Source organism: Sarcophilus harrisii, chromosome 4, assembly GCF_902635505.1.
Source record: "Sarcophilus harrisii chromosome 4, mSarHar1.11, whole genome shotgun sequence".
Classification (NCBI taxonomy): Eukaryota; Metazoa; Chordata; class Mammalia; order Dasyuromorphia; family Dasyuridae; genus Sarcophilus; species Sarcophilus harrisii.
The window spans coordinates 337,861,952-337,889,330 of record NC_045429.1 but is presented as its reverse complement, the minus strand read 5'-3'; the positions used below and the strand labels follow the sequence as shown (position 1 = coordinate 337,889,330).

Here is a 27,379-nt window from a genome sequence, read left to right as displayed (position 1 = left end):
TTTGCTTCAAGATCTCTTGGGAAGCAGAACACTCTGTCTTCTGAGACTACCCTTCCATTCCTTTGTGCCCTTGAATCACACCATGTGTATGAGAACTGATGCCACCTACATAGGGCATCATTTTGGTCTCTGCCACATCTTTTTGGCTCCTCTCACCTTGATTTTGACCTATTTCCTTTTACCCTTAATTTTTGTTTTTTTCCTCTTCTGATGTTTTACAGAATTTTGATTATGGACTACAAGACTTTTTTGCTACCTAAAAATCCCTGCATAATGAAAAGGGGAAAGTAGATGACCTGACTTCCTAGAAGGTTGTTTTAGGAAGGCAGTAGTAATGAAAGGAAAGATGTTGTGCGTAGGAATCAGGTTGGAGAAAGGGGACCGGGGCTCACAAGCTATAAACTACAGACCTTTTAACATGGATTGCTTCACAATACCTTGTGGTGAATATACTTGTTTTCTTGTAAACCATTATATACTTTTACAAATACACACCTGCTCTTTAGTCTACTAATTTTTTGTCGTTTGGATAAAAGTATCTGATTATTGCCTCTGTCAGTGGATTTAAAAGCTTTTAAGAAGTACCAAGGGCAAAATAATAGCTCCTTTCTTGGGGGTGGGGGGATATCATAACTTTGTATCTCTTCTGGGGTCTAGCACAATGTTCTGCATACAGTAGGCACTTATTAAATGTTTGTGGTACCTTAATTAGTGTAATTAACTCTTGGACTGTATTTTGACTCTATTTTGAAATGCCACAAGTTCCCAGTGATATTTATGCATTGCATTTTAATAGAGTAGAGACAAGTTTTGAACATTTAGGGATCACTTTGGGAGAAATATCATCATAACCAGTGTCCCTGTCCCTTGTCCAGATATGTAATTTTTATCTTTGTACTTGGACTCGGAGGGGGTAAGGAATTTTGTTTGGTTTTTATTATCACATGTGTTTGTCTTCAAGTCGAAATCTAAACCATGTCTTTTTCTTCACTCTGAGGAAGCATGACACAGTGAAAAGAGGCAGTGAACCAATAAGCATTGATTTAATGCCTACTATATGCCAGACATAATGTTAGAAGCTAGGGATAAGACAAATATGCAAAAATGGCTGTCCTGAAGGTATTACATTCAGGACATCTGAGTTCTGATTTTTTCAGTATTAAGTTATGTGTTGTTGAACTTCTCAGGTCCTCAATTTCTTCATTTGTTAAATAAAGAGGTTGGGCTAGTTGTTTGAGCTCTTAAAAATTCCAGAGCTCCACTAGAATTGGTTGTCTAGTTGGAATCTTAGTTGTGCTTAGTCTGGGCATTGAGGAACATGCAATGGGGTTGACTTTACAATTATTATTCTCCTACAAAAGGTGTAAAAGTTTTACTTTGAGTACGCAACTTAGCCATTGAGTGCCATATACACTACCACCCTTCCAAAAGAAATTTAGTCATTTGAGTTGTTTCATGTCTTATTTTCAGGATGTCATCATGTAATCACTTACCATAAAATTAATTTTTAGGCTCCTAAATCATCCAGTGGAAGGAAATTAATGCAATATCTGGAAGTTTCCAAAAATGAATTTTTTTTTAAAAAAAGACTACAAATTAAGTTAAAATTTGATTATTAGCAATTCAAGAAATGATTCTTTCCTCGCTATAACAAGAGTTGGAATACTTTTGGATGAAAATTTGCCATATGTGTTTGTATTATTGTCATTGTTAATGTCAGACTACTTAAGATGCTTGAGTATTCCTTAGTTTCAAACCAAACGATGAGTTGCATAGCAAAACTTAACCAATTGTCTTACCCTTATTGTTTATTATTAACACAGTGACTCAGACAAATAATCTTTCTGGGAAAATACGTTGTAGAATCTGAGTATTTGAATTTGTGTGTGGCTTTGAAATTAGACAAATACTACTTTCACATTCCAACATCAGTTCTTAACCTGGAATAGTTTTGGTGTGGTCAAAAAAAAAAGCAGGGTCTATAAATGGAGTCAGGTGATTTGAGTAATCTTACTGAGTGACTTTCCCTCTCAGGATCTTGGTTTCCTTCTAAAATGATATGACTGGATTAAGTAATCTCAGAGGTTCCCTCTATCTGGAACATTTTATGAATCCGTGAACTCTGTCCTTTAAAGCAATTAACACAGGAACCAGATACTTATAGTAACAATTGGACCTCATCTTTAATATGTCTTTCAATTCCAAATCCACATTCTGTCATGTGAATGAAATGTCATTCCTTTTCAAATCAGAAATCTCTTGGTGTTAGGGAAGTGACCTGGTTTCCCTACCTAACTTCCTTATAGTAATTTTTTAAATTACCCAGAATGAGATAGCTCTTCCCTCATCAGACAAAGAATATACTGTTTGATGTCTTTTATTTTGATTTATCATAGCTTTCAAATTTTTAACTGGATTTCTTTCAAGGAATTAAATTTCATCCATAACTCGAGATCTTAGAATTAGAAGGGACCATAAAGTGTAATTTTAGTGCATCTGAGACCTCATAGTTTTGTAAATCGATTATAAGTTTTAGTTCTCTATGAATTAGGGCAATTCCTAAATCTCCCTGGCCACATAGTTCTCATTTATAAAGTAATTAGGATAGGCTCTAGGTGACCCAAAGGCTTTTCCAGCTCTTTGATCTGGAGCTGTCTTTGATCCTACAAACAAATCCTTATATAGTGCTGGAAACACCTCCATGATATCTCTGAGAAATGGCTCTCTAGAATTTGCTTGCTTGGATCTTTTTTGGAAGATAACCCATTCCACTTAGGAGGGCTAAATTAAGCTAGAGTCTGCTTCTATGTAATGTTTGCCCACTTATTTGTCTTGCTTTTACTCTTCAAGCAACTTAGGAAAAAATCTTTTCCTTTCCCATGGTCAATCTTTAGTTATATGAAAATAGTTCCTAGTTTTCAGCTCTGACATTCTCTTATTTTCCTTCCATCTAAGTTTTTTTCCTATGAGCTAAACATCACTAATTTCTTTAACTGTCCCACAGTTGAAATGATTTCTAGAGGTCTTGCTGCTTTGGTTTCCCTCTATGACAAACATTAATTTGTCAGTGTTCATCTTAATTAAGATAAAACATAGAACTAAAGAGATTAGTTTGAATCCTGTCTGATAGCAAAATAAATGAAACTTCCATTAATTTGGACAACACCATTTAATAGCTTGAAATTACACTGAGACCTGGGATACCTTGTATTTCTTTTAATGAAGTCAGCAACTACTTGTTGACTTGAATATAGTAAAAGATTGAGGGGAGCCAGAGTGAGAAAAGGAATTGACTTGTATTAAACTTGTGATCACAGAAAACTCTCAGGTTTCTGCCTCTAAACTGCTTTTCGGGTCAGTCTACCTGTAGGTGCAGAACTAATTTTTGTAGAGAAAAAACAAAAGACACTACACTTAATCCTATCAAATTTCACCTGGTTGGGTTGCTCACTTTGAATATTCTTCAACTTTTTAATTCTTCTAAGGAGGGCTTTCTCAATTAGACCCTCACCCTCATATCTCTTCCATTAGTAGTAGAAGTTCTCAGAATTTTCCATTATATTGTAGTTGTGAGAGGAGCAACACATGAGATAACTCAATACCTTAGCTAGTCACAGGGAATATAGATTTAGAGGGACTATAGAAAATATAGATTTAGAAGGACTATAGAAATACCTGGTTCGACCTCTTCATTAGACGGATGAGGAACTTAGGGTTTGTTGAGATGAAGTAACTTGTTCAGAGTCAAAAAGTTGGCCAGGTAGCAAAATCACCATTTGAATCCAGGTCCTCTGACCATCCAGTAGTATTTTTTCTTCTGTTTCAGAAACTCGGGGTGTTGGAGTGGAACTTTAGGCAAGCAAATTTATATGGAAAAAAGGAAGGGGTGTGGAGGGCGAATCCTTGCCTAGGGAAGAAGCAATGGGAAAACATGAAGATAACTAAATACTTGTAGTCAAAGTTGGAAAAAGTTTACCTGGGACCTATCTCATGATTAAGACACTTTTGCCCTTCTAAGTAGTGGTACTAATTATTCTCATAAGTAGCAAAGGATCTCTGCTTTAAAGTTTTGCTAAGTTCTATGTCTGTGGGGAGTGGTACATCTGCTTTTGTAGTTGGCAGCATTGGGTAAAAACTGTTGGCTCGTCTTTTCTCTCTTGCTCAAATTGTCTTGCATTGTTACCTTTGGAACTCATCCTGAAGGGAATTATACAGATTGCCTTTGGATCTTCTGGGCGGTTGAAGTAAAAATAAAAGGCAGATTAATAATCTTTTCCCTTGCTTGGCAACTTAAGTATTCCAAAGAAAAAGAGCTTTAAGCCCCTCAAACATAGCAGATATACAAGGGAGGGGCTAGATATTGTTTCTTCTGGTAAGTTTTTGATCCTGATTGTCACTTGTAAAGTAGAACAGTGGGTTTTCCTTCCTCCTTACTGTTCAAATTCCTGGTAGTCTCCGCCTCCTGTAATTACTGTAAATTGAGAGTAATTCATTCTCTATTTCTGGATAGAAACCAGACAGCAACATAAAGGTAGAATCTGTGGGGTCCTGATAAGACCTCCCAACCTTGTCGTTAGACAAAGTGGGGGAAGGATTGTGCCTACCACATCAAGACCATTTCTCCTTTTCAATCCACCCCCTTAAGTACTACCCTCTTCCCCCAGTTCTGGGAGAGGAAGGGTTTTTAAGAGTTGGATTCAAAGAGAACTTGAATGTGTTGTCAAAAACTATACTTCCTATCTTTCCCTCTTCCTCTGAATTCTAATCTTCTAACAAGTTAGCACACTTTATCAGGATGTAATAAAAACTTGGGAGAATAGCAGTTAACTGAAATGGAAGTTCCCTTAGATATCTGAACCGTCTTTCTAACCAAACAGAATTGTTTTCTGACTTTAAATCATATTATTCATCTTATATATATGTATTAATATACTTCAATTACTGTATTTACATCAACACATCTTTAATTTTTGTCCCAAATATTTAGACTCAAAAATCTTTATTTTTGAAAATTTTTTGTAAATGGTAATAGATTTTTAGGAATTGCTGTATAAAAAAATTGTTTTCCTACAAGTTGAAAAAATTTTGAGTGATGGCATGGCCCTTACAATCTTTGACCTTATTGATCCTTCATACAGATACAACATTTCAGTTGTGTCTGACTCTGTGTGATCTCATTTAGGAATTTCTTGGCAAAGATACTTACAGTGGTTTGCCATTTTCTTCTCCAGCTTATTTAACAGATGAGGAAATTGAGGTAAAGTGACTTGCCCAGAACCACTCAGCTAGTAAGTGTCTGAGGCCACATTTGAATTCAGGAAAAGGAGTATTCCTAGTTTCTGCTCTCTATCCACTGTGTTATCTAACTGCTAATATCATTATTGTTCTTGTATTTTGTATTATATACAAATCCAGAATATTTTAGAAATGTTGATTCCAAGGTGTTTTGATGTCTGTGTTTTCAGATGCTATAACAGCATGTATTAAAGTTGGGCCTAGTTTCTTACCCCTGTCAATCCATTTTTCTCACATTTATCACCCTCGGAAAGGGCTTTTTTTTTTAAAGCATTATTTTCAAATTTTACTTTTAACCTTTTCTTGCCCTGATATAATTTACCTGTTAAGTGAGGCTTTTAGTCTAACAAAGCTCAGCAGTTCTAAATATCAGTACAAGCAAAAGAGTTGTTTTTTTTTTTTTTTAAAGATCTAGTCTTTTCACTTTTATTTGCACTATCAGTTACCTTCAAGTCTAATTACAAAGGACTACTCTAGAGGATAAAGTTGTAAATGTGTGGGAGTCCAGATTGTATTCTAGAACTTGCATCGGACTTCTCTGTATTCTGCAACTAGGCCTTCCTCATATATAGAAAGGAATTCAGTATATATACTGGAAAATTGACTGCTTTGCTCTGTTTTAAAATATAGGTATTCCTAATCACTGTATGGCTAATTCTCCCACCCTGATTCATTAATATGAAGAGTGCAGAAGAGGCTGTAATTTAGAACAAAATGGTACTAAGATGCTTGTATGTGGCTGTGATGAATGTGGAGAATGGGTGCTTACCTAGAAAAAGGCAGTGGATTCAACCTGAGATCATCAAGCCTTCAGTCAGAGAGGGAAGCCTTAGTATTAGGTCTTATTCAGCAGCATAACTGAACATTTGAAAAGTTCTCTACTTGGACTTTGTAGAGCACTGGTTCTCAATATTTTTATAATAATAAATTCTTCAGTTAAAAAACGTTTTGGCAGAACCCAGTCTAGCAAAATCTTCTAATGTTATTATTTTTAATGTTGCATATCAAACAACATTAGGCTTATTTTTTTTAAGTCCTTTATGATTCATTGGAGCAGTCAGATAACTAACCTACTTTAATTTTGGAAACTGAAATTCCTTTTGAAAAGAGTTATTGTTATAATTGCTGTACCTTTTATAAAGAAGGGGGAACTGATAGGAAAACCTCAGCTTTCAGTTTGCATCTTCAAGGAATCGAATTGACAGCTAGAGTAAGATTTCAGTATGCTATAAGTTATTTGACATCAGACATTGTTGCCTTTTAAATTTTTTATATTCCTAGTACTTTGTAGTAAGTACTTAATAAATATTTATTATTATTATTATTATAACTACTGAATTGAATCATAGCTTGCTATACAAGTTTGTTGATACTGTCTCCCAAAACACTGACATATAGATACAGCTTAATCCACTACACAGTCCTGTCCATTACCAAGGACTCCATGGATTTTTGACTTTTTTTAAAAATTAAGTTCAATATAAATGCCTTAAAGCTGAGGACATTCTCTTTGACTGTTCCTGCAGACATGTCAGTCCATTTAAACTCTAGGCATAACTACACACCTGTTAGACTGGCTAGAATGACAGGGAAAGATAATGCGTAATGTTGGAGGGGATGTGGGAAAACTGGGACACTGATACATTGCTGGTGGAATTGTGAATACATCCAGCCATTCTGGAGAGCAATCTGGAACTATGCTCAAAAAGTTATCAAACTGTGCATACCTTTTGATCCAGCAGTGTTACTACTGGGCTTATATTCCAAAGAGATCTTAAAGGAGGGAAAGGGGCCTGTGTGTGCAAGAATGTTTGTGGCAGCCCTCTTTGTAGTGGCTCAGGAATCTGAGTGGATGTCCATCAATTGGAGAATGATTGGGTAAATTGTGGTATATGAATGTTATGGAATATTATTGTTCTGTAAGAAATGACCAGCAGGATGATTTCAGAAAGACCTGGAGAGACTTACATGAACTGATGTTGAGTGAAATGAGCAGGACCAGGAGATCATTATACATTTCAACAACAATACTATATGATGACCAGTTCTGATGGACCTGGCTATCCTCAGCAATGAGATGAACCAAATCAGTTCCAATGGAGCAGTAATGAACTGAACCAGCTATGCCCAGCGAAAGAATTCTGGGAGATGACTAAAAACCATTACATTTAAATTCCCAATCCCTATATTTTTGCCCACCTGCATTTTTGATTTCCTTTACAGGCTAATTGTACAATATTTCAGAGTCTGATTCTTTTTGTACAACAAAATAACGGTTTGGTCATGTATACTTATTGTGTATCTAATTTATATTTTAATATATTTAACATCTACTGGTCATCTTGCCATCTGGGGGAGAGGTGGGGGGATGGAAGGGAAAAACTGGAACAAGAGGTTTGGCAATTGTCAATGCTGTAAAGTTACCCATACATAGAGCATGTAAATAAAAGGCTATTTTAAAAAATAAATAAAATAAACTCTAGGTATAATTATTGTGCATGCAGAATATATGGCTCAAGGTCCTTACAGAAGAGGAAGGGCACAACTTTCCCAAAGTATATGAAGAAAGTGCTAAGTTATGGGGGAAAGGTGACTAAATTTTACTTGAGGATCTGGAATTCTAACTTACATTGTCATAGGATGAGAGCTGGAAAGATTACTAGAGACCAATCTTTTTGACTAGAACAACCCTTTTATTTTGTAGGTGACTTGTCCAAGATGACAGAGGTAGAGTCTGAGATGAAATTTAGTCAGAACTTGGGTCTTTTGATACCAACCTCAATGCTATTTTTACTCTTTAAACTACATGGCATTATATTTCAAAAAATAAAATTTCAAAAATTATATTTGTGGGACTCTCACAGCAGCAGGATACAGACCGACAATACTTATTTCATTCCTTAGGCCTTTCCTACTCTGAGCCCTCATACCATTGGTATTAAATTTAAAATCTAGCTTTCAAGAAAAAATGATTCTGATAGGGTCCTTAGTGGTCAAATAGTTAAGAAAGCTATCTTTCCCCCCCCCCCCCATAACTCCTGTTCAGTGCAGCTGCAACTGTTTTTACTGTACTTCTCCATAAGTTCCAATTTAGACTTTGATCAGCTTATAGCTGCCTCTAAGCATATTTCATATAGACTTCAAAAGGAGGTTCAGAGCACTACCAGTATTCTAACCTGTCAGATATATGATCCTTTAAACCACTAACTCTTTTTATTATTATTATTATAGCTTTTTATTTACAAGATATATGCATGGGTAATTTTTCAGCATTGAAAATTGTAAAACCATTTGTTCCAATTTTTTCCCTCCTCCCCACCTCTTCCCCAGATAGCAGGTAGACCAATACATGTTAAATACAATATATGTATACATGTCCATATAGTTATTTTGCTGCACAAAAAGAATCAGACTTTGAAATAGTGTGCAATTAGCCTGTGAAGGAAATAAAAAATGCAGGCGGACAAAAATAGAGGGATTGGGAATTCTATGTAATAGTTCATAGTCATCTCTCAGAGTTCTTTTGCTGGGTGTAGCTGGTTCAATTCATTACTGCTCTTTTGGAACTGAATTGGTTCATCTCATTGTTGAAGAGAACCACGTCCATCAGAATTGATCATCATATAGTATTGTTGTTGAAATGTATAATGATCTCCTGGTCCTGCTCATTTCACTCAACATCAGTTCATGTAAGTCTCTCCAGGTCTTTCTGAAATCATCCTGCTGGTCATTTCTTACAGAACAATAATAGTCCATAACGTTCATATACCACAATTTACCCAATCATTCTCCAATTGATGGACATCCACTCAGATTCCAGTTTCTGGCCACTACAAAGAGGGCTGCCACAAACATTCTTGCACATACAGGCCCCTTTCCCTCTTTTAAGATCTCTTTGGAATATAAGCCCAGTAGTAACACTGCTGGATCAAAAGGTACGCACAGTTTGATAACTTTTTGAGCATAGTTCCAGATTACTTTCCAGAATGGCTGAATATATTCACAATTCCACCAACAATGTATCAGTGTCCCAGTTTTCCCATATCCCCTCCAACATTCTGCATTATCTTTCCCTGTCATTCTAGCCAATCTGAGAAGTGTGTAGTGGTATCTCAGAGTTGTCTTAATTTGCTTTTCTCTGATTAATAATGACTTGGAGCATCTTTTCATATGGCTAGAAAGTTTCAATTTCTTCATCTGAGAATTGTCTGTTCATATCCTTTGACCATTTATCAATTAGAAAATGGCTTGATTTCTTATAAATTGAAGTCAATTCTCTATATATTTTGGAAATGAGGCCTTTATCAGAACCTTTGACTATAAAAATTAAACCACTTACTCTTAATACTGAATAAGCTTCCTGTTCTTAAAAACAAGAATACTAGTCTGATGGCTATAGTTTTTATTGAAAAAATATGAAATGCTATAGATAGATGGATACATACATGATCTAAGAGCTTAAAACTGCACTAAGAATTTTGGGACGTTCCATATTTTGTTCTTCAATCATTTCAATCAAATCTGACTCTTTGTGACCCCATTTAGGATTTTCTTGACAAAGATACTGGAATAGCTTCTCATTTCTTTCTCCAGATCACTTTACAGATGAGGAAACTGAGACAAACTGTTAAGTGACTTGCTTAAGGTCACACAGCTAGTTAATTTCTGAGACTGAATTTGAATTCAGATCTGTCTAACTTCAGTCAATCTATACAGGTATCAAAGGCATCACTGATGAGGGTATTAATAGACAGCAATTAGGCTTTCATAAGCAATATTCAATAATAGGCCTCTTTTTTCCCCCCACTATGCCACCTAGCTGCTCCATTCCTTATTGTATATAACAAATATTATTAACCAAAAGAATCCAGAAAATGTCTTACATTGGATTTGGCAAATAGAGAAGAGATGGTTGTCAAAGGCAATATTCAGTTACAATATAAACTCATTTACAAAATATTATGAAGACCAATGATAGCTGATTATGAATAGTAATGTCTCATGCTACAGAGAGAAGCAGTGGAATGTAAAATCAATATAAAGAAAGCTTGGAAAGATATCCAGCTAAGCATCATCATCCTAAGGATATCAAAGGATAAAAACAGACTACAGTCAGAAGAAAAATGGAAAAGATGGACAAAATCTGAAGAGTCATCTATAGAGGTATCAAGGATATCATTGAAGAGGATGTTAATAGGCAAAAAGCAGACTTTCATAAGCAATATTCAATAATAGGCCTCTTTTTTTTTAACCTATCTCACAATTAATTAAAACATACAGAGAAAATGGTGCCTATTGTTTGTTGATTATGAAAATCATTTGATCTGATAAAATACTTAACTAAGGTCCTCATAAAACAAAGTATCTTCCATGTATTCGTTAAAATCATTTGAGATTCATTGGAAGGTGTAACAGTTTAATAATAATTCCATTCATCATCTGATGATAAATACTAGGTGAGACATAAAACAGGAAGACAAGAAAAAGAGTGCGAATGTTATGTTGTGATCCACACTCAGTCCCCACAGTTTTCTCTGTGGGTATAGATGGCTTTCTTCATCATAAGATCATTGGAACTGGTCTGAATTGTCTCATTGTTGATAAGAGCCACGTCTGTCAGAATTGATCATTGTATAATCTTTTCTTTGCCATGTACTATGATCTCCTGGTTCTGCTCATTTCACTTAGCATCAGTTCATGTAAGTCTCTCCAGGCCTCTCTGAAATCTTCCTGTGGATCGTTTCTTATTAATCCATAACATTCATAGGCCATAATTTATTTAGCCATTCTCCAACTGATGGGCATCCACTCAGTTTCCAGTTTCTTGCCACTACAAAAAGGGCTGCCACAAACATTTTTGCACATGTGGGTCCCTTTCCCTCCTTTAAGATCTCTTTGGGATATTAGCCCAATAGAAACACTACTGAGTCTACACATGATGAAGTCCTCCAGAAACTTGTTTGCAAATGACATTGTGCAGATCCCATTAAGCTCCAGAATATTGCAGAGCCTCCTGAAAGAGATTTAGGATCATTCAAAGTTATTTGACCTATCACAATTGACAACAAGGTAAATTGAGGCACAAAACAATTAGTTTATTGGTAAAGCTAACAATAATCAGCAAAAGGAGTCTTTTAGCTTTTCAGCCTTCTCAGCCAAAAAACCTTGAATGAGGGCTGACAGATCATTTTTATAGACATTAGAAGGCAGCATTGTAGTTGGGGAAAATAATTTCCTCTTAACTGGTCAAGGACAGCTAATGATATAGAGATAATGAGTTTTTTCCATTAAAAGTGCTTTATAAAATGGATGAATAACTGGTCATTATAGGAAAGCTGAATTTTTAAACTTTATGAATTTAAACATAAAGGAATGTGAATTTAGGTAGTTATACAAAATGGTGGTGATGGTATAGAATAGAAACAATTACAAAATGGAATCAAGAGCAAGTGAATGAAGAACATTTGTTGTTTAAATTTAATGTCTTTTGATATTTGAATGAACACTCTATAAAACTTATCTAGAAATTTGTATGTCTGGGCCAGACAATACAACAGTACAGACAAGTGAGCTGTATCCCAAAGTAACCATGAGTTGGAAAAGGAGCTTGGATTGCTTTTAGGGAATTGCAGAGCTCTTTCACTGACTCCATAGTTGTTGTATGGCATTGAAGATGTAGAATACCATTGCCTCTGAAGAGCTAAAGATAATGGGAACACTTCTTTTTTTGTTTATTTTAAAAAATTTTAAACTTAAAAACCAAATTTAAAAAAAAACATTACACAGTGGATCATAAGACAGGAATAATATAAACAATAAATTTCCATTTCAAGAAGACCTATATAATAAATACTATACATTGTTTTCAAAGCTGCTCAGCTTTGCTTCCTTCTGTTTTTTTGTTCTCTGCTATGCACTTTTTACTTTATTTTTCCCCTTCCTCTACCTCCATATTAAAGAAAGCTACAATTAAGCGTGTGTATGTGTTTAGATGTATATACTCATGCAAATATATGTTAAGACAGTACTATGCTTATTCCCTCTTCATCTGTTTGTCTAAAAGTGAATAGCATCTTCCTTCATAAATCCAATTCTTCCCATGTTTTTCTAAATCAACCAGCTTACTATTATTTCCTACAACACAGCAATATTTCAACCTAATCACAACCTACCTAAGAGATTGTGAATTTTTTCCCCCCAATTTTCTGGATTTCCTCTATTCTTGACTGTGTAGGTTTTATTTATACAAGAAAATTTTAATTTAAAATAATCAAAATAATCCTTTTTATTCTTCAGCAATGCTCTTACCTAATAATATGGTATAAAGTCTGATACTGCTAAATCTCCTTTCTTTACATCCTTGTTCAATTTTTTAGTAATTTGATGGGGAAGACATTGGATAAATAGACTAGTTAGGTAAAATTATATTTTAAAAATTACATTGACTTTACCTACCCATGAACTATAAATATCACTTCAGTTATTTAGATTCTTCTCCCTTCTTCCCCCTTCTTATACTCACTGAGTCTTGGCTTCTCTCTCTCTCTCTCTCTCTTTCTCTCTCTCTCTTTTTGGTCTTGTCTCTCTCTCTCTTTTTTTTTTAAAATAGCTTTTCATTTACAAGTTTTATGCATGGGTAATTTTACAGCATTGACAATTGCCAAACCTTTTGTTCCAATTTTTCCCCTCCTTCCCCCCATCCCTTCCCCCAGATGGCAAGTTGACCAATACATGTTAAATATGTTAAAGTATAAATTAAATACTTTATTAAATTAATTAATTAAATTAAATTAAAAAATAAATAAATATAAATATAAGTATACGTGTCCAAACAGTTATTTTCCTGTACAAAAAGAATCAGATTTTAAAATAGTGTACTATTAGTCTATGAAGGAAATCAAAAATGCAGGCGGACAAAAATATAGGGATTGGGAATTCTATGTAGTGGTTCGTAGTCATCTCCCAGAGTTCTTTTGCTGGGTATAGTTGGTTCAATTCATTACTGCTCTATTGGAATGATTTGGTTCATCTCATTGCTGGAGATGTTGGCTTCCCTCTTCATGGAGCTGCCTCACTATCAATCCTTTCCAAAACTTGTTTTATTTATGGGTTATGATGAGGGAGTCAGAATGTTTTGTTTTTCTCATTGTCACTTCCAGACTCCTCCAACCATTTCACTACAAACTTTCTCTTTTGAGGTTCATGCTGTTCAAATATATCACCCAGTCAAGATCCAAGACATATTTCCCCACAACCACCTAGCTAAGAACTTCCCCTCAATTAGTGGCCCTCATTTAGAGGCCATTCCTATAAAATTCTCCTTTTTCCTATTCTCCACAACTCAGTCACTAAAACATCTTACCCCCTCTGTCTCCTTCTTCACCTTTGTCTCACAAGGAGAGTTCCCCCTTCTTATTGCCAAGGTAGATCACTTGAACTTTTGATCCCATTCCCTCCAGTCTTCTCCAACAGATTGTCTTTTCTAGCATCCCCAGACTCTCTCATCTTCAGCCATGCCTTATTTATTGCCTCCTAACCTCTGCCCTCAAACATTCCCATGATTTCCCCGTTCTTTAAAAACCCTCACTTGAAGTAGAATCGAGAGAACATTATACAATAAGATTATGTGATGAGCAACAGTGATGGACTTAGTTCTTATAAATAATTCAGTGATTCAAGGCAATAGACCTGAGATGGAAAATACCAAATAAGGATGGTCCTTATTTACAGAGAGAACTATAGAGAGTGGACTGGGGGGGCACAGCCAGGATGGTAGAGAATAGATAAGTCTTGTTAGTTTGTTTTTTCTTTCCTTCTTGTGATCTTTTTCCTTTTTTGATCTGATTTTCTTGCATAACATGACAATTATGGAACTATGTTTAAAAGAATTGCACACATTTAACCTGTATCAGATTGCTTGCATTCTTGGGGAGGGAGAAGGTAAAGGACGGAGGGAGAAAATTTGGAACACAAAGTTTTGCAAAAATGATTGTTGAAAACTATTTTTACATGAATTTGGAAAAATAACATACTATTAAAAAATTAAAAATGAGGGAATTAGGGAAAAAAAACAAAACTTCCCTTGATCCATCTATCCTTGTTACTCTTTTCTCATATCTCTCTTCTTTATCTTTATTTATTTTTTTTTTGCTGAGGCAGTTGGGGTTAAGTGACTTATCCAGGGTCACACAGCCAGGAAGCATTAAGTGTCTGAATTCACATTTGAACTCAGGTCCTCCTGATTTCAGGGCTGGTACTCTAGTCACTGCACAAACTAGCTGCCCCATCTCTCTTCTTTATGATCAAACTCCTTGAGAAAGCCATCTGCAAGTGGGAAGGGAAAGGAAGAAGATAGGCATTTATATAGTGCCAACTGTGTGCTAGCACTGTGCTAAGTAATTCTATCTCATTTGATCCTCACTACAACCTTGTAAGGTAAATGCTAAAACAATCCTTATCTACAGTTGAGAAAACTAAAGCAGACAAGTGCTTGACCACTTATCTAACATGTGTTTGATTTGACAGGATTTGAACTCAGATCTTCTTTACTGCAAACCCAGAAATCTACATCTACTGTACTAACTAGTCACCCATCAAGTGCCACCATTTCGTCTTTTTTCACTTAAGTCAAAATGCTGTGCAATTTGTCTTCCAATCTCATCATTTAACTGAAACTACTCTCTTACTAATAATCTTTTAATTTACAAATCTAAAGTCCTTTTTTTAGTCCTCATTTTCTTGACTTCTCTGTAACCTTTGACAGTGTAGATCTCTTTCTCCTGAATATTTTCTTTTCTATAGGTTTTCATGACAGTATACCCTACGTTCTTTTCTTTTCTTCCTGTATACCAAGGATTATTAACCTGACTAATTTTGTTTGTTTTGTTTTTTAGTGTGTCAATATAATTAGTTTCCTTTGGAATTTGTACTTTATTTTTGAAATCCATAGGCTTCACTGGATGATCAAAAGGATCCATAACACCAAAAAAGAAAGAAAGAGTAAGAATTTCTGCTCTATACTGTCATACTTGTGATCTTATCAGATCCCATGGGTTCAGTTATCATCCCAATGCATATGATTTAAGATCTATGTGTCCAGCTCTATTCTCTTTCCCAAACTCCAGGACTCACTAACTTGTGTTTTAGACATCCCAAATTGGATCTTCTAAAGGTATCTTAAATTCAACATCTTCAAACCAGAACTTGTGATTTTTCTTTCCAAAACTTTAACTCTTTTCTATTATCCGCAAAGGCATCAACATTCTCTCAGCCTCACAGACTTGAAACCTCAGTGGTGTTCATTATTTCTCGCTTGAACTCATTCAAGTATCCAGTCTTTTTTTATGTCCTGTCATTTTTGCTGTCAGTCTGACATGTGTGCCCTGTTTTCCATTCACTTAGGTGGCATATGCCCTTCTCACAGCATGCCTGTATTATTGCAGAAGCCTTCTGTGGTCTCCCTGCCTTATCTCTCTCTTCACTCCATTCTATCCACTAGTCACTCAAGAAATCCTCAATTCAGCTGCCAGAGTGATTTTCCCAGAGCACACATCTAGTCATTCCCCTACCAATTCTAGTGGTTCCCTCCAAGTTCAAATGAAAAATGCCCTATTTGGCAACTAAAATCCTTCACAGTTCAGCCTGTTCCTCCCTTTCCAGTCTTAGACTTCAATCCTTTCTACACCCCACTGCCTTACTTGCTGTTCCTGGCACATAACATTCCATCTCCCAGCTAGCTCCCTACCTTTTTACTGGCTGTTCCTTATGCTTAGGGTTAACTCTTTAGCTCTACCTTTTGGCTTCCTAGGCTTCCTTTAAGATTCTTTTGAAGTTCTACTTTTTGCAAGAGGCCTTCCTTCCTCCCTTTCATTGCTAGTGCCTTCCCACTTAAGTTACTTTTCATTTACACTGTGTATGTATATCTTGTATGTACATAATTGCAAGTTATTTCCCTCCTGGAGGACAGTGATAGTGTCCTCCTTTTTTTTTTTTCCCTTTGTATCCCCTTTGCTTTTACCTTTCTTTGTATCCCCATTGCTTTACACAGTACCTGGCACTTTTTATTAAGCACTTACTAAGTGCTTGCTAACTGAATGATACAAAACATAGTGGAGATGGATGTGTAAATTGGTTGCAGTATAGAACCCATGAGAAATTTTGAAAAGTAGGTAAAAGGGGTTGAATAAGAGGGAAAAAAAAATGAACTGTTCAAGATTCAAGAGCAAAGATTAGTGAATAACTGGAGGGCTCCTTTAGTACTTTGAGATATTGGAAAAGAGTGCAGAAGTTCAGCATGTTGGGTGAACCCCTTGTGGTGAACTTTAGAGAACATGGACAAACTTTGCATTGGAAGGGCAGGTGTGAATGGTTTGTGATCTCTCTCATTGGAGGGAACTCTCAGATTAATAAAATCTTAGAACTATTTGAATATAATGATTTTACATATGTTTAGGGAGATAAAATTGTGTGTATAGTGTCATCACTCCATTGAAAAAAGAAGTCATAATCTGGGACTTAAAGTAACTTTATACCTTTTGAATTGCTTTATTCATTGAAGATCATCAACATCTTGAAACATCCTCTGGCATTCATTGGTCTGTCGGTACTCTGATGACCCTGAGACCTTTTTATATGTCTCCCCATAAAAGACTTCCTTCAGTGCTTGGGTTTTTGAAAACAAGCCTAGTAACAGACTACATACTGCTTTTTTTTTTTCCATTATTAATAAAAAGTTTATTTCTACTCTTAGGGGAAAAAAATTAAGTGGATCACAAAAATGAGCCAGCTCTTCCCATGCAGGACAAACAGCACCTTATCCATAATTTAAATTTATTTTTAACATATAGAGAGCATCCAAATTCTTTTTTAAAAAAATAATAACTTTTTATTTTTCAAAATATGTGCAAAGATTATTTTCACCATCTACCCTTGCAGAATCTTGTGTTCCAAATTTTTCTCCTTCCCTCCTTATCTCCCCCATCCCTTAGACAGCAAGTGATCCAAACATATTACATTTCTTTAGTCTGAACCTGTCTAATTTCAGAAGGCTTATTACCAATTTGGCTACAGAGTGATACATATTGTAGCTGTAGCAAATCATGAAGACCATCTGTTGAGGATTAACAAGGTTGAGAACTGCGTTGGTAAGGGAACACCCACACCAACACAATCACAGATTGTTAAACTGTTGAATAACTAGGAGGCACTATTAGTCATTACTCTTATGCAGCTGCTTAAAATGGTCTCATCTGTGTTTCCATTTTCATAATCCAAATTAGTCTAACAGAGGTTTAAAATAAGTTATGATATGCCAAATTGGCCTCTCAGATCTAAAGATTTCATTCAGGTTTTCTGGAATCTGGGACAGGATTGGTTTTCTGAAAATCTCATTCCATATATTTAAATACTCCATCAATAGATAAAATTTAAATTGAATTCAGCCTAAATATGTAAAAAAAGACATAGATTTGTGGACCTAGCCAATATGAGAATTTGTTTTGCTTGAGTATGCATAGTTGTTATAAAGAGTTTTTTCTTGACTTTTCTTTCCCCCTGGAGGAGAGATTTGAGGGAGAAAATTAAAGTACATGCTTAAATAATTGAAAAAAATTTTTTAATTAAAATTTTTTTTGAACAATTAAATTTTAAAAATAATTCGTTTCCTACTTCCACCTTTAATTCTGTATTTATTCCATCACCATATTAGCACAATCTTGATTTTGTTTATCCTAAATTATCAGAGAAATTTGTATAATGTATACATTGCTTATCTTGTAATTAAGTGGAAACCCAATTATTTTACAAAGCAAGGACTCTCATGATTATTGTCTGTATCACTTAGATGGAGCCAAATAATGAATGGACTTCTCTTTCAAAAGTATATTTATCAGGGGCAGCTAGTTGGTGTAGTGGATAGAGCACCAGCCCTGAAGTCAGGAGGGCCCGAGTTCAAATGTGACCCAAGATGCTTAACACTTCCTGGCTGCATGACTGGGCAAGTCACTTAACCCCAATTGTCTCAGCCAAAAAAAAAAAAAAAAGTATACTCTCTTTCCTTATTATGCTCTTGAGTTATGTATAGAATAGGTAAGCTGGCTACTTCTGAAAAATGGTCCTGTAGTTCCCTATAGTAGTTGTCTCAGTATTCATACCAAGCATATGTGCCTCTTGATTTGTAGCTGACTTCCCTAGAGTCCAGCAAGATGGCACAATGGAATCAGCTGCAGCAGCTTGACACACGGTATTTGGAGCAGCTTCACCAGTTGTACAGTGACAGCTTTCCCATGGAGCTTCGGCAATTCCTGGCTCCCTGGATAGAGAGCCAGGACTGGTAAGTCTTTTTTTACAGAGTTGGGTAGCTCCCTCCTAAAAAGTTGGGTCTTGTAAATTGAATTGAAAGAAATATTGAGAGAATGTTTTAAATAATGTATTTGAAAGAAAAAGGGGCACACTAAAGACTTTTATAGATTCAATTACAAAGCATTTAAAGAATTAAACAATAAGCTAAATAACTGGAGGAAAAGTCAGTGATCATGAGTAGGCTGTACTAATATAATAAAAATTACAATATTACCAAAATTAATTTACATTTTTAATGCTATCCTAGTTAAATTACCAAGAAAATACTTTACAGAATAATAGTAAAACTAATTTAGAAAAACAAAAGATCTAGACTATGAAAAGAAATGATGGAAAGAAGTAAGGATGAAGGGAGAATAGCATTTCCAGACTTTAAATCACATTATAAAGCGACAACAATCAAAACCCTCTGGTATTAGTTTTTTGTTTTGTTTAAAGAGTTCCTTTAAATCACACTATAGAAGTTAGAGGAAAACTCCCTATTTGAATGGAAAGAGGTCTTACAGAAATTAAGAGCATCTAAATTCTTAAAAGAGAAATTAAGAGAACTGCAAGAAGAAATAGATAGCAAAACTATAATAGTGGGAGATCTCAACCTTGCACTCTCAGAATTAGATAAATCAAACCACAAAATAAATAAGAAAGAAGTCAAAGATGTAAATAGAATACTAGAAAAGTTAGATATGATAGACCTCTGGAGAAAACGAAATGGAGACAGAAAGGAGTACACTTTCTTTCAGCAGTTCATGGAACCATACAAAATAGACCATATATTAGGACATAAAAACCTCAAACTCAAATGCAGTAAAGAAATACTAAATGCATCCTTTTCAGACCACGATGCAATAAAAATTACACCCAACAAAAAGCCAGGAAAGTAGGCCAAAAATAATTGGAAACTAAATAATCTCATATAAGAATGATTTGGTGAAACAGCAAATCATAGACATAATTAATAACTTCACCCAAGAAAATGACAATAATGAGACATCATACCAAAATGTGTGGGATGCAGCCAAAGTGGTAATAAGGGAAATCTCATCTCTAGAGGTTACTTGCATAAAATAGAGAAAGAGAAGGTCAACAATTGGGCTTGCAAACTAAAAAATGCTAGAAAAGGAACAAATTAAAACCCCAGTCAAACACTAAACTTGAAATTCTAAAATAAAAGGAGAGATCAATAAAATTAAGAAAAAACTATTGAATTAATTAATAAACTAAGAGTTGGTTCTATGAAAACCAACAAAATTAGACAAACCCTTAGTAAATCTGATTAAAAAGGAAAGAGGAAAATCAAATTGTTAGCCTTTAAAAATGAAAAGGGAGAACTACACTAATGAAGAGGAAATTAGAGCAATAATTAGGAATTACTTTGCCCAACTTTATGGCAATAAAATTCGACAACTTAAATGGAAATGGAAGAATACCTTCAAAATATAGCTTGCCCAGATTAACAGAACAAGAAGTAAATATCCTAAACAGTCCCATCTTAGAAAAAGAAATAGAACAAGCTATTAACCAACTCCCTAAGAAAAAATCCCCAGGACCAGATGGATTTACATGTGAATTCTACCAAACATTTAAAGAACAATTAACCCCAATGCTATATAAACTATTGAAAAAATAGGGCCTGAAGGAGTCCTACCAAACTCCTTTTACAACACAAATGGTAATGATACCTAAACCAGGTAGGCTGAAAAACAGAGAAAGAAAATTATAGACCAATCTCTCTAATGAATATCGATGCTAAAATCTTAAGTAAAATATTAGCAAAAGGATTACAGAAAATCATTCCTAGGATAATACACTATGACCAAGTAGGATTTATACCAGGAATGCAGGGCTGGTTCGACATTAGGAAAACTATTAGCATAATTGACGATATCAATAAGCAAACTAACAAAAACATTGATCATCTCAATGATGCAGAAAAGCATTTGATAAAATCCAACATCCATTCCTAATAAAAACACTTGAGAGTATAGGAATAAATGGACTTTTTCTTAAAATAGTCAGGAGCATATATTTAAAACCATCAGTAAACATCATATGCAATGGGGAAAAACTGGAATCTTTCCCGGTAAGATCTGGAGTGAAGCAAGGTTGTCACCTTGCTTATTCACCATTATTATTCAATATTGTATTAGAAACACTAGCCTCGGCAATAAGAGTCGAGAAAGAGATTAAAGGAATCAGAATAGGCAGTGAGGAAACCAAACTATCACTCTTTGCAGATGATATGATGATATACTTAGAGAACTTAGAGATTCTATAAAAGCTATTAGAAATAATCCATAACTTTAGCAAGTTGCAGGTTATAAAATAAACCCATAAACCTTCCAGCATTTTATACATCACCAACAAAATCAACAGCAAGCGATAAAAAGAAATTCCATTCAGAATAACTGTTTGAAGATAAAATATTTGGGAATCTATCTACCAAAGGAAAGTCAGGAATTATATGAGCAAATTACAAAAAACTTTCCCACACAAATAAAGTCAGACTTAAACAATTGGAAAAATATCATGCTCCTGGATAGTCGAGCTAATATACTAAAGATGACAATATCCCTAAACTAATCTATTTATTTAGTGCTATACCAATCAGACTTCCAAGAAAATATTTTAATGATCTAGAAAAAATAACAACAAAAATTCATATGGAATAATAAAAGGTCAAGAATCTAAAAGAATTAATGAAAAAAAATCAAATGAAGGTGGCCTAGCTTACCTGATCTAAAACTATATTATAAAGCAGCAGTCACCAAACCATTTGATTGGCTGGAAATAGATTAGTTGATCAGTGGAACAGGTTAGGTTCACAAGACAAATAGTGAACTATAGCAATTTAGTGTTTTGACAAACCAAAGATCCTCACTTTTGGGATAAGAATTCATTATTTGACAAAAACTGCTGATAACAGGAAATTAGTATGTCGAAATGGCATGGACCCATACTTAAAATCGATACCAAGATAAGATCAAAATGGGTCCATGATTTAGACATAAAGAACGAGATTATAAAAAATTGGAGGAACATAGGATAGTTTATCTCTAGACTTGTGGAGGAGGAAGAAATTTGTGACTAAAGACGAACTAGAGACCATTATTGATCACAAAATAGAAAATTTTGATTACATCAAATTAAAAAGCTTCTGTACAAACAAAATGTAATGTAAACAAGATTAGAAGGGAAGCAACTAACTGGGAAAACATCTTCACAGTTAAAGGTTCTGATAAAGGCCTCATTTCCAAAATATATAGAGAATTGACTCTAATTTGTAAGAAACCAAGCCATTCTCCAATTGATAAATGGTCAAAGGATATGAACAGACAATTTTCAGACGATGAAATTGAAATTATTACCACTCATATGAGTGTTCCAAATCATTATTAATCAGAGAAAAGCAAATTAAGACAACTCTGAGATACCACTACACACACCTGTCAGATTGGCTAAGATGACAGGAAAAAATAATGATGATTGTTGGAGGGGATGCGGGAAAACTGGGACACTGATACATTGTTGGTGGAGTTGTGAACGAATCCAACCATTCTGGAGAGCAATCTGGAGTTATGCCCAAAAGTTATCAAACTGTACCCTTTGATCCAGCAGTGTTTCTACTGGGCTTATACCCCAAGGAGATACTAAAGAAGGAAAGGACCAATATGTGCCAAAATGTTTGTGGCAGCCCTGTTTGTATGGCTAGAAGCTGGAAATGAATGGATGTCCAATCAATTTAGAATGGTTGGAAATTGTGGTATATGAATGTTATGGAATATTATTGTTCTGTAAGAAATGACCAGCAGGATGAATACAGAGAGGCTTGAGAGAATTACGAACTGATGCTAAGTGAAATGAGCAGACCAAGAGATCATTATATCGCCAACAACGATACTGTATGAAGATGTAATCTGATGGAAGTGGATTTCTTTGAAAAAGACCTAATTCAGTTTCAATTGATCAATGATGGAAGAACAGTACACCAAAGAAAACACTGGGAAATGAATGTAAACTGTTTGATTTTTTTTTCTTCCTGGTTATTTTTACCTTCTGAATCCAATTTTCCCTGGTAACAAGAAAAGTGTTTGGATCTGCACACATACATTGTACTAGGATATACTAGGACATATTCAACATATATAGGACTGCTTTGCCATCTAGGGAGGGGTGGAGGGTGGGAGGGAAAAATCGGAACAGAAGTGAGTGCAAGGGATAATGTTGTAAAAAAAAAGTATCCTGGCATGGATTCTGTCAATAAAAAGTTACTATAATAATAATAATAATAAAAAAAGAAAGATTAGACCAATACTTTACACCACAATCCACTGTATCTTTTCAGTGAATATGTGACCATAATATTAAAGATTATACTATTAAAAAATTAGAAGAGAAAATAGATCATGTACCTCTCACAGCTGTCGGTAAGAGAGGTATTCTTTTTAAAAAAATTTTTTAATTAAAGTTTTTTATTTTAAAAATATATGCATGGATAATTTTCAACATTCACCCCTGCAAAACCTTGTGTTCCAAATTTTTTCCTTCCCTTCCTCCAATCCCCTCCCTTAAACAGCAAGTAATCCAATATATGTTAAAAATGTGCAGTTCTTCTATACGTTTCCACAAATATGCTTCACAAGAAAAATCAGATCAAAAAGGAAAAAAATGAGAAAGAAAACAAAATGCAAGCAAACAACAACAAAAAGTGAAAATGCTATGTTATGATCCATAGTGCTCTAAGAGATGTATTCTTAACAAAATGAGAGACAGTCATAAAAGATAAAATAGATAATTTTGATATCTTGGAACTGAAAAACTTCTGCACACACAATGTTAATGTATCTAAGATAAGAAGGGTTCAAATGGAAAAAAAATCTCTGAGTAGAATTTCTCTGATAAAAGATATGGAAATAATAAATATATATAAGATTCAGCTGTTCCTTAGTAGATAAATGATCAAAGGATATGAACATATAATTCCCAAAAGAACTACAAAGTACTCACAACCATATGAAAAAATGCCCCAGATCACTAATAAATTGACATGTAAATCAAAATAACGCTGAGATTTCACTTTTAATCCTGCACATTGGCCAAAAAAAAAAGACAAATATTGGTGGTTAAATGAAAAGATAGGCACATTAATTCATTGTTGGTGGTACTGTGAAATCGTACTGTCATTTTAGAAAACAAATTTGGTGTTATACAAATGGACATTTTAGTCCATACATGAACCATTTGAACCAGAAACTCTGGGGTTATACTGCAAAGAAACTGTCAATTAGAAATAATTCCTCACGTGCTTCAAAATATTTATAGCACCATTTTTTTGTAATGACTGAGAATTAGAAACAAAGTAGCTGCACATTGATTGGGGAATAACTAAATAGATTGTGGTATATGAATGTAATGTAATATTACTGTGCTATAAAAAGTGTTATGTGTGATGAATACAGAGAAATCTAGAGAGATCTATGTGAACCAATGAAGAGTGAAATAAGAAAATATATACTCAGTAGCTTCAACAATGTAATTAGAAAAAACACCGAAAAATCAAAAGTAAGTGAAACAAAATTATGTAGAACCACTGGGACTTTTGTGAAAAGACATGAGGAAACACCACCAACTTCCCCTTTAATGAAAGTGGGAGATCCACAGATTATACCTTGCAAGTGTTCTTAGACTTTGTTAATGCATCAGTTGTTTGTACTCTTAAAAAAAAAAGAAAAGAAAAGAAAAGAAAAATCCCATTATTTGTCATATGGGATAATTGAGAAATAGAAAACTTCAATTTAAAAACCTTATTAAAAAAAATAATGAATAAGGAATATATAGTGGGTTTATGGGGTGAGTTCAATATAGGCTTCATAGAAAGGTCAATGGCAGAGAATTAAGTCTTTTTTAATTAACTATAAAATGTTATACAGGAACATTTTTTTACAGCATATTTTTTGGCTTAAATTTATGTTACTATAAGCTTGTTTTCTCACTGACAAAAGAAAAATAACTTAAGACTTTATTGGAAGATGAGAAAATCAGCCAAGAACTAAATAAAATCTTTGTTATAGATAATTTTATGCAGAATTGATTATATGTTTAAAACAAACTAAAGAGACCCTTTAGTAGGTGAAAGTGGTCAGTGGCATGCAAACACTTGTTTTCAGTGTGAACATGAGATGGAATCTATAAGAACCACTCTAGGATTATAGTAGTGGCTCTTTGTTTATTTTCTTTTCCTGGTGGTGGTTTTCTTTTCAAGTGAACCCCTAGAAAGCTCTGTGGTGTTTTTTTTTGTTTTTTGTTTTGTTTTGTTTTGTTTTTGTTTTGTTTGTTTTTTTTTGTTTTGTTTTTTTGGATAATTCGCTTATTCCATTCTTCCTTCTAGGGCATATGCTGCCAGTAAAGAATCACACGCCACCTTGGTCTTCCACAACCTCTTGGGTGAGATTGATCAGCAGTACAGTCGCTTCCTTCAGGAATCAAATGTGCTTTATCAACACAACCTGCGAAGAATCAAGCAATTCCTACAGGTAGGGCAGGAAATCTAAGATGAAAAGGAATTTGACCTTTAGGAGAGGGTCAACAGCTTTCCCCTTATCTTTGAGAATACTACTCCACTTGCTTTTTGTCAAAATAACCTGAATACAACTAGAAAGGAAGTTTGTCTATTTGAATAACAAGAGGAGATAATGATCTTCTTTGAAATCTGAGTTCTTGATGCATTAGTGTTATGCTACTTGGAACTCTTAGGCCATTTCATGTTACACTTTGAATGGCAATCTACATTGTTAATAGGTGGCTCTATCACAGGGACATAGCTTTTCCTGTGTCACTGGGAAGTGTGATGTTAATCTCTTAATGAAGCCAAATTAGCAGGAGATTAATGAAGCCAAGTTAGCAGATTATGTCCATGAACTCAAGCTGTGCTCCTTTCCTTTTGAAAAAATAGAACACAACCACAATTCATGTCTCAATCTTTCTCCCTTCCCTCTAGCCCCATTCTGAGGCACATGTCCTGTCATGATTGAGGGGATTGCATGACCTTATGGATTTGTGACTTTCATTGTTCAATTCCACAAATATTATGTACTTAGTATGTGCAAAACACCGTGCAAGACTCAGTATGCAAAGATAAAAATAGAAAGTAATTTGTGAAAATGAGATAGTAGTATTCCTACTGTGGAATTTTAAAAGGAAAAAAGTTAATAGCCTATATTGTTTGGGATTTTTATCTGATTGCATCTTTTTCCTTCTCTTCTGTTTACCCTATCCCTCATTATAGAGCAGATATCTTGAAAAGCCAATGGAGATTGCCAGGATTGTGGCTCGGTGCCTGTGGGAGGAGTCTCGACTCCTTCAGACAGCAGCCACAGCTGCCCAGGTGAGACATGGACAAGAGCAGAAAAATGTTTGATCATGTGCTCTCTTTCTTGTACTAATGTAATAATGCTTATACATTGTTGACTGTGTATTCTGGGTATTTTCTGGTAGTTGAAACGGTTTACACTGAGGTATCAACACTCATGTAGCCACTCTTCATAAGTTTGTGAAATAGATAAATGGAGCTAAGGATGCAGTCTCGATTTTATCTGGGAATAGTGTGATCTAAATTGGCCTAGATGAAGAATGAAACCTTAAGCCTGCATAGTCCGTTTAGTTGGAATATAGTGCCAATTGGCTAAGACACTAGTGTGCTCCCTGTTCTGGTATTGGACTATTCCATAGTATAAAGAGATTTTTTGAAACTTCTAATTTATAATAGGAATATCAAGTTTAAGAAAATAGCAATGTTCCTTGTGTGTCCATTTGTGTCTTTATTCAAATAGAGAAAATCTGTGGCTCATTTCCAGCTTTATGGATAACTGTTTTAATTTGTATTTCCCAGAAGAGTGTCATGTTTCTTTTCCTGATTTTAAAAAAAAAAACGGCAACATTTAATTTGGCCTTTAGTCTTTTCAATTTGCCAACCTCCCCTAGGTGTTGGTTCTGGGCTTCTATTGGTAATTTGTACTTAGTAGATATTCAATTCCTGCACTCTTCAGTTCTCCTGGTAAGCTCCCTTTGTTTCTTTCTTTATCTTTACACATCTTAGAATGTAAAGTTTTAAGAACAGGAAACATCTGTTTTATTCCTTCAACAAATATTTATTAAGTATCTCGTATAGGCTAAGCACTCCGCTGGGTATGGAGTTACAAAGATAAAAATGAAGAAAACAATCCCCTTATTCAGACAAGGATGCCTTTGACAAAGTTTTCCTGAAGTTTATTGTTGATTTTGTTGGATGTCATCATTGCTGACACATGGTCTGATAGCACCCAGTAGCACTGGGAACTCCCTGGCTGCTGGCTGCAGTTCCAGGCTTCTGTGCTTCAATTTTCTGCTGGTGGAAGCATTTCAGGGGGATGCCAAAATTGGATTTTGTGATTTTCTGTTTTGTGCCCATACCGACATGTTTGTTATTTTTATGGCAGCAAGGAGGGCAAGCCAACCACCCCACAGCTGCTGTGGTGACAGAAAAACAACAGATGCTAGAACAACACTTGCAGGATGTGCGGAAACGAGTACAGGTAAATGAGGCTGGCCTTCGAAGGCGCCATTCCATCAGAATTCTGTGCATGACACCTCAGTCTCGGTATACCTTACTTGAAGGGTATATGTTTATTTTAGTTTCCTCTAGGAACAAATTTCTTTCTTTCTCCTCCATCCTTCCCTTCCTTCTCCCCAG

The 27,379-nt window shown here is 34.9% G+C and overlaps 1 protein-coding gene across 3 annotated transcripts in view; it reads left to right on the top strand.

Moving 5' to 3' along the window:
- Positions 1–27,379, top strand: part of STAT3 (signal transducer and activator of transcription 3) — a 61,749-nt gene that overhangs the window by 13,158 nt on the left and 21,212 nt on the right. For 2 of the 3 annotated variants that reach the window (XM_031966301.1, XM_031966302.1), the window contains exons 1-4: positions 18,498–18,625; positions 25,040–25,184; positions 25,937–26,035; positions 27,126–27,221. In XM_031966301.1, the coding sequence (XP_031822161.1) occupies positions 18,498–18,625; positions 25,040–25,184; positions 25,937–26,035; positions 27,126–27,221 (468 nt within the window). Of the gene's footprint in view, positions 1–18,473; positions 18,626–25,039; positions 25,185–25,936; positions 26,036–27,125; positions 27,222–27,379 lie in introns of those variants that run through there. The other variant, XM_023502314.2, reaches the window with a different exon arrangement.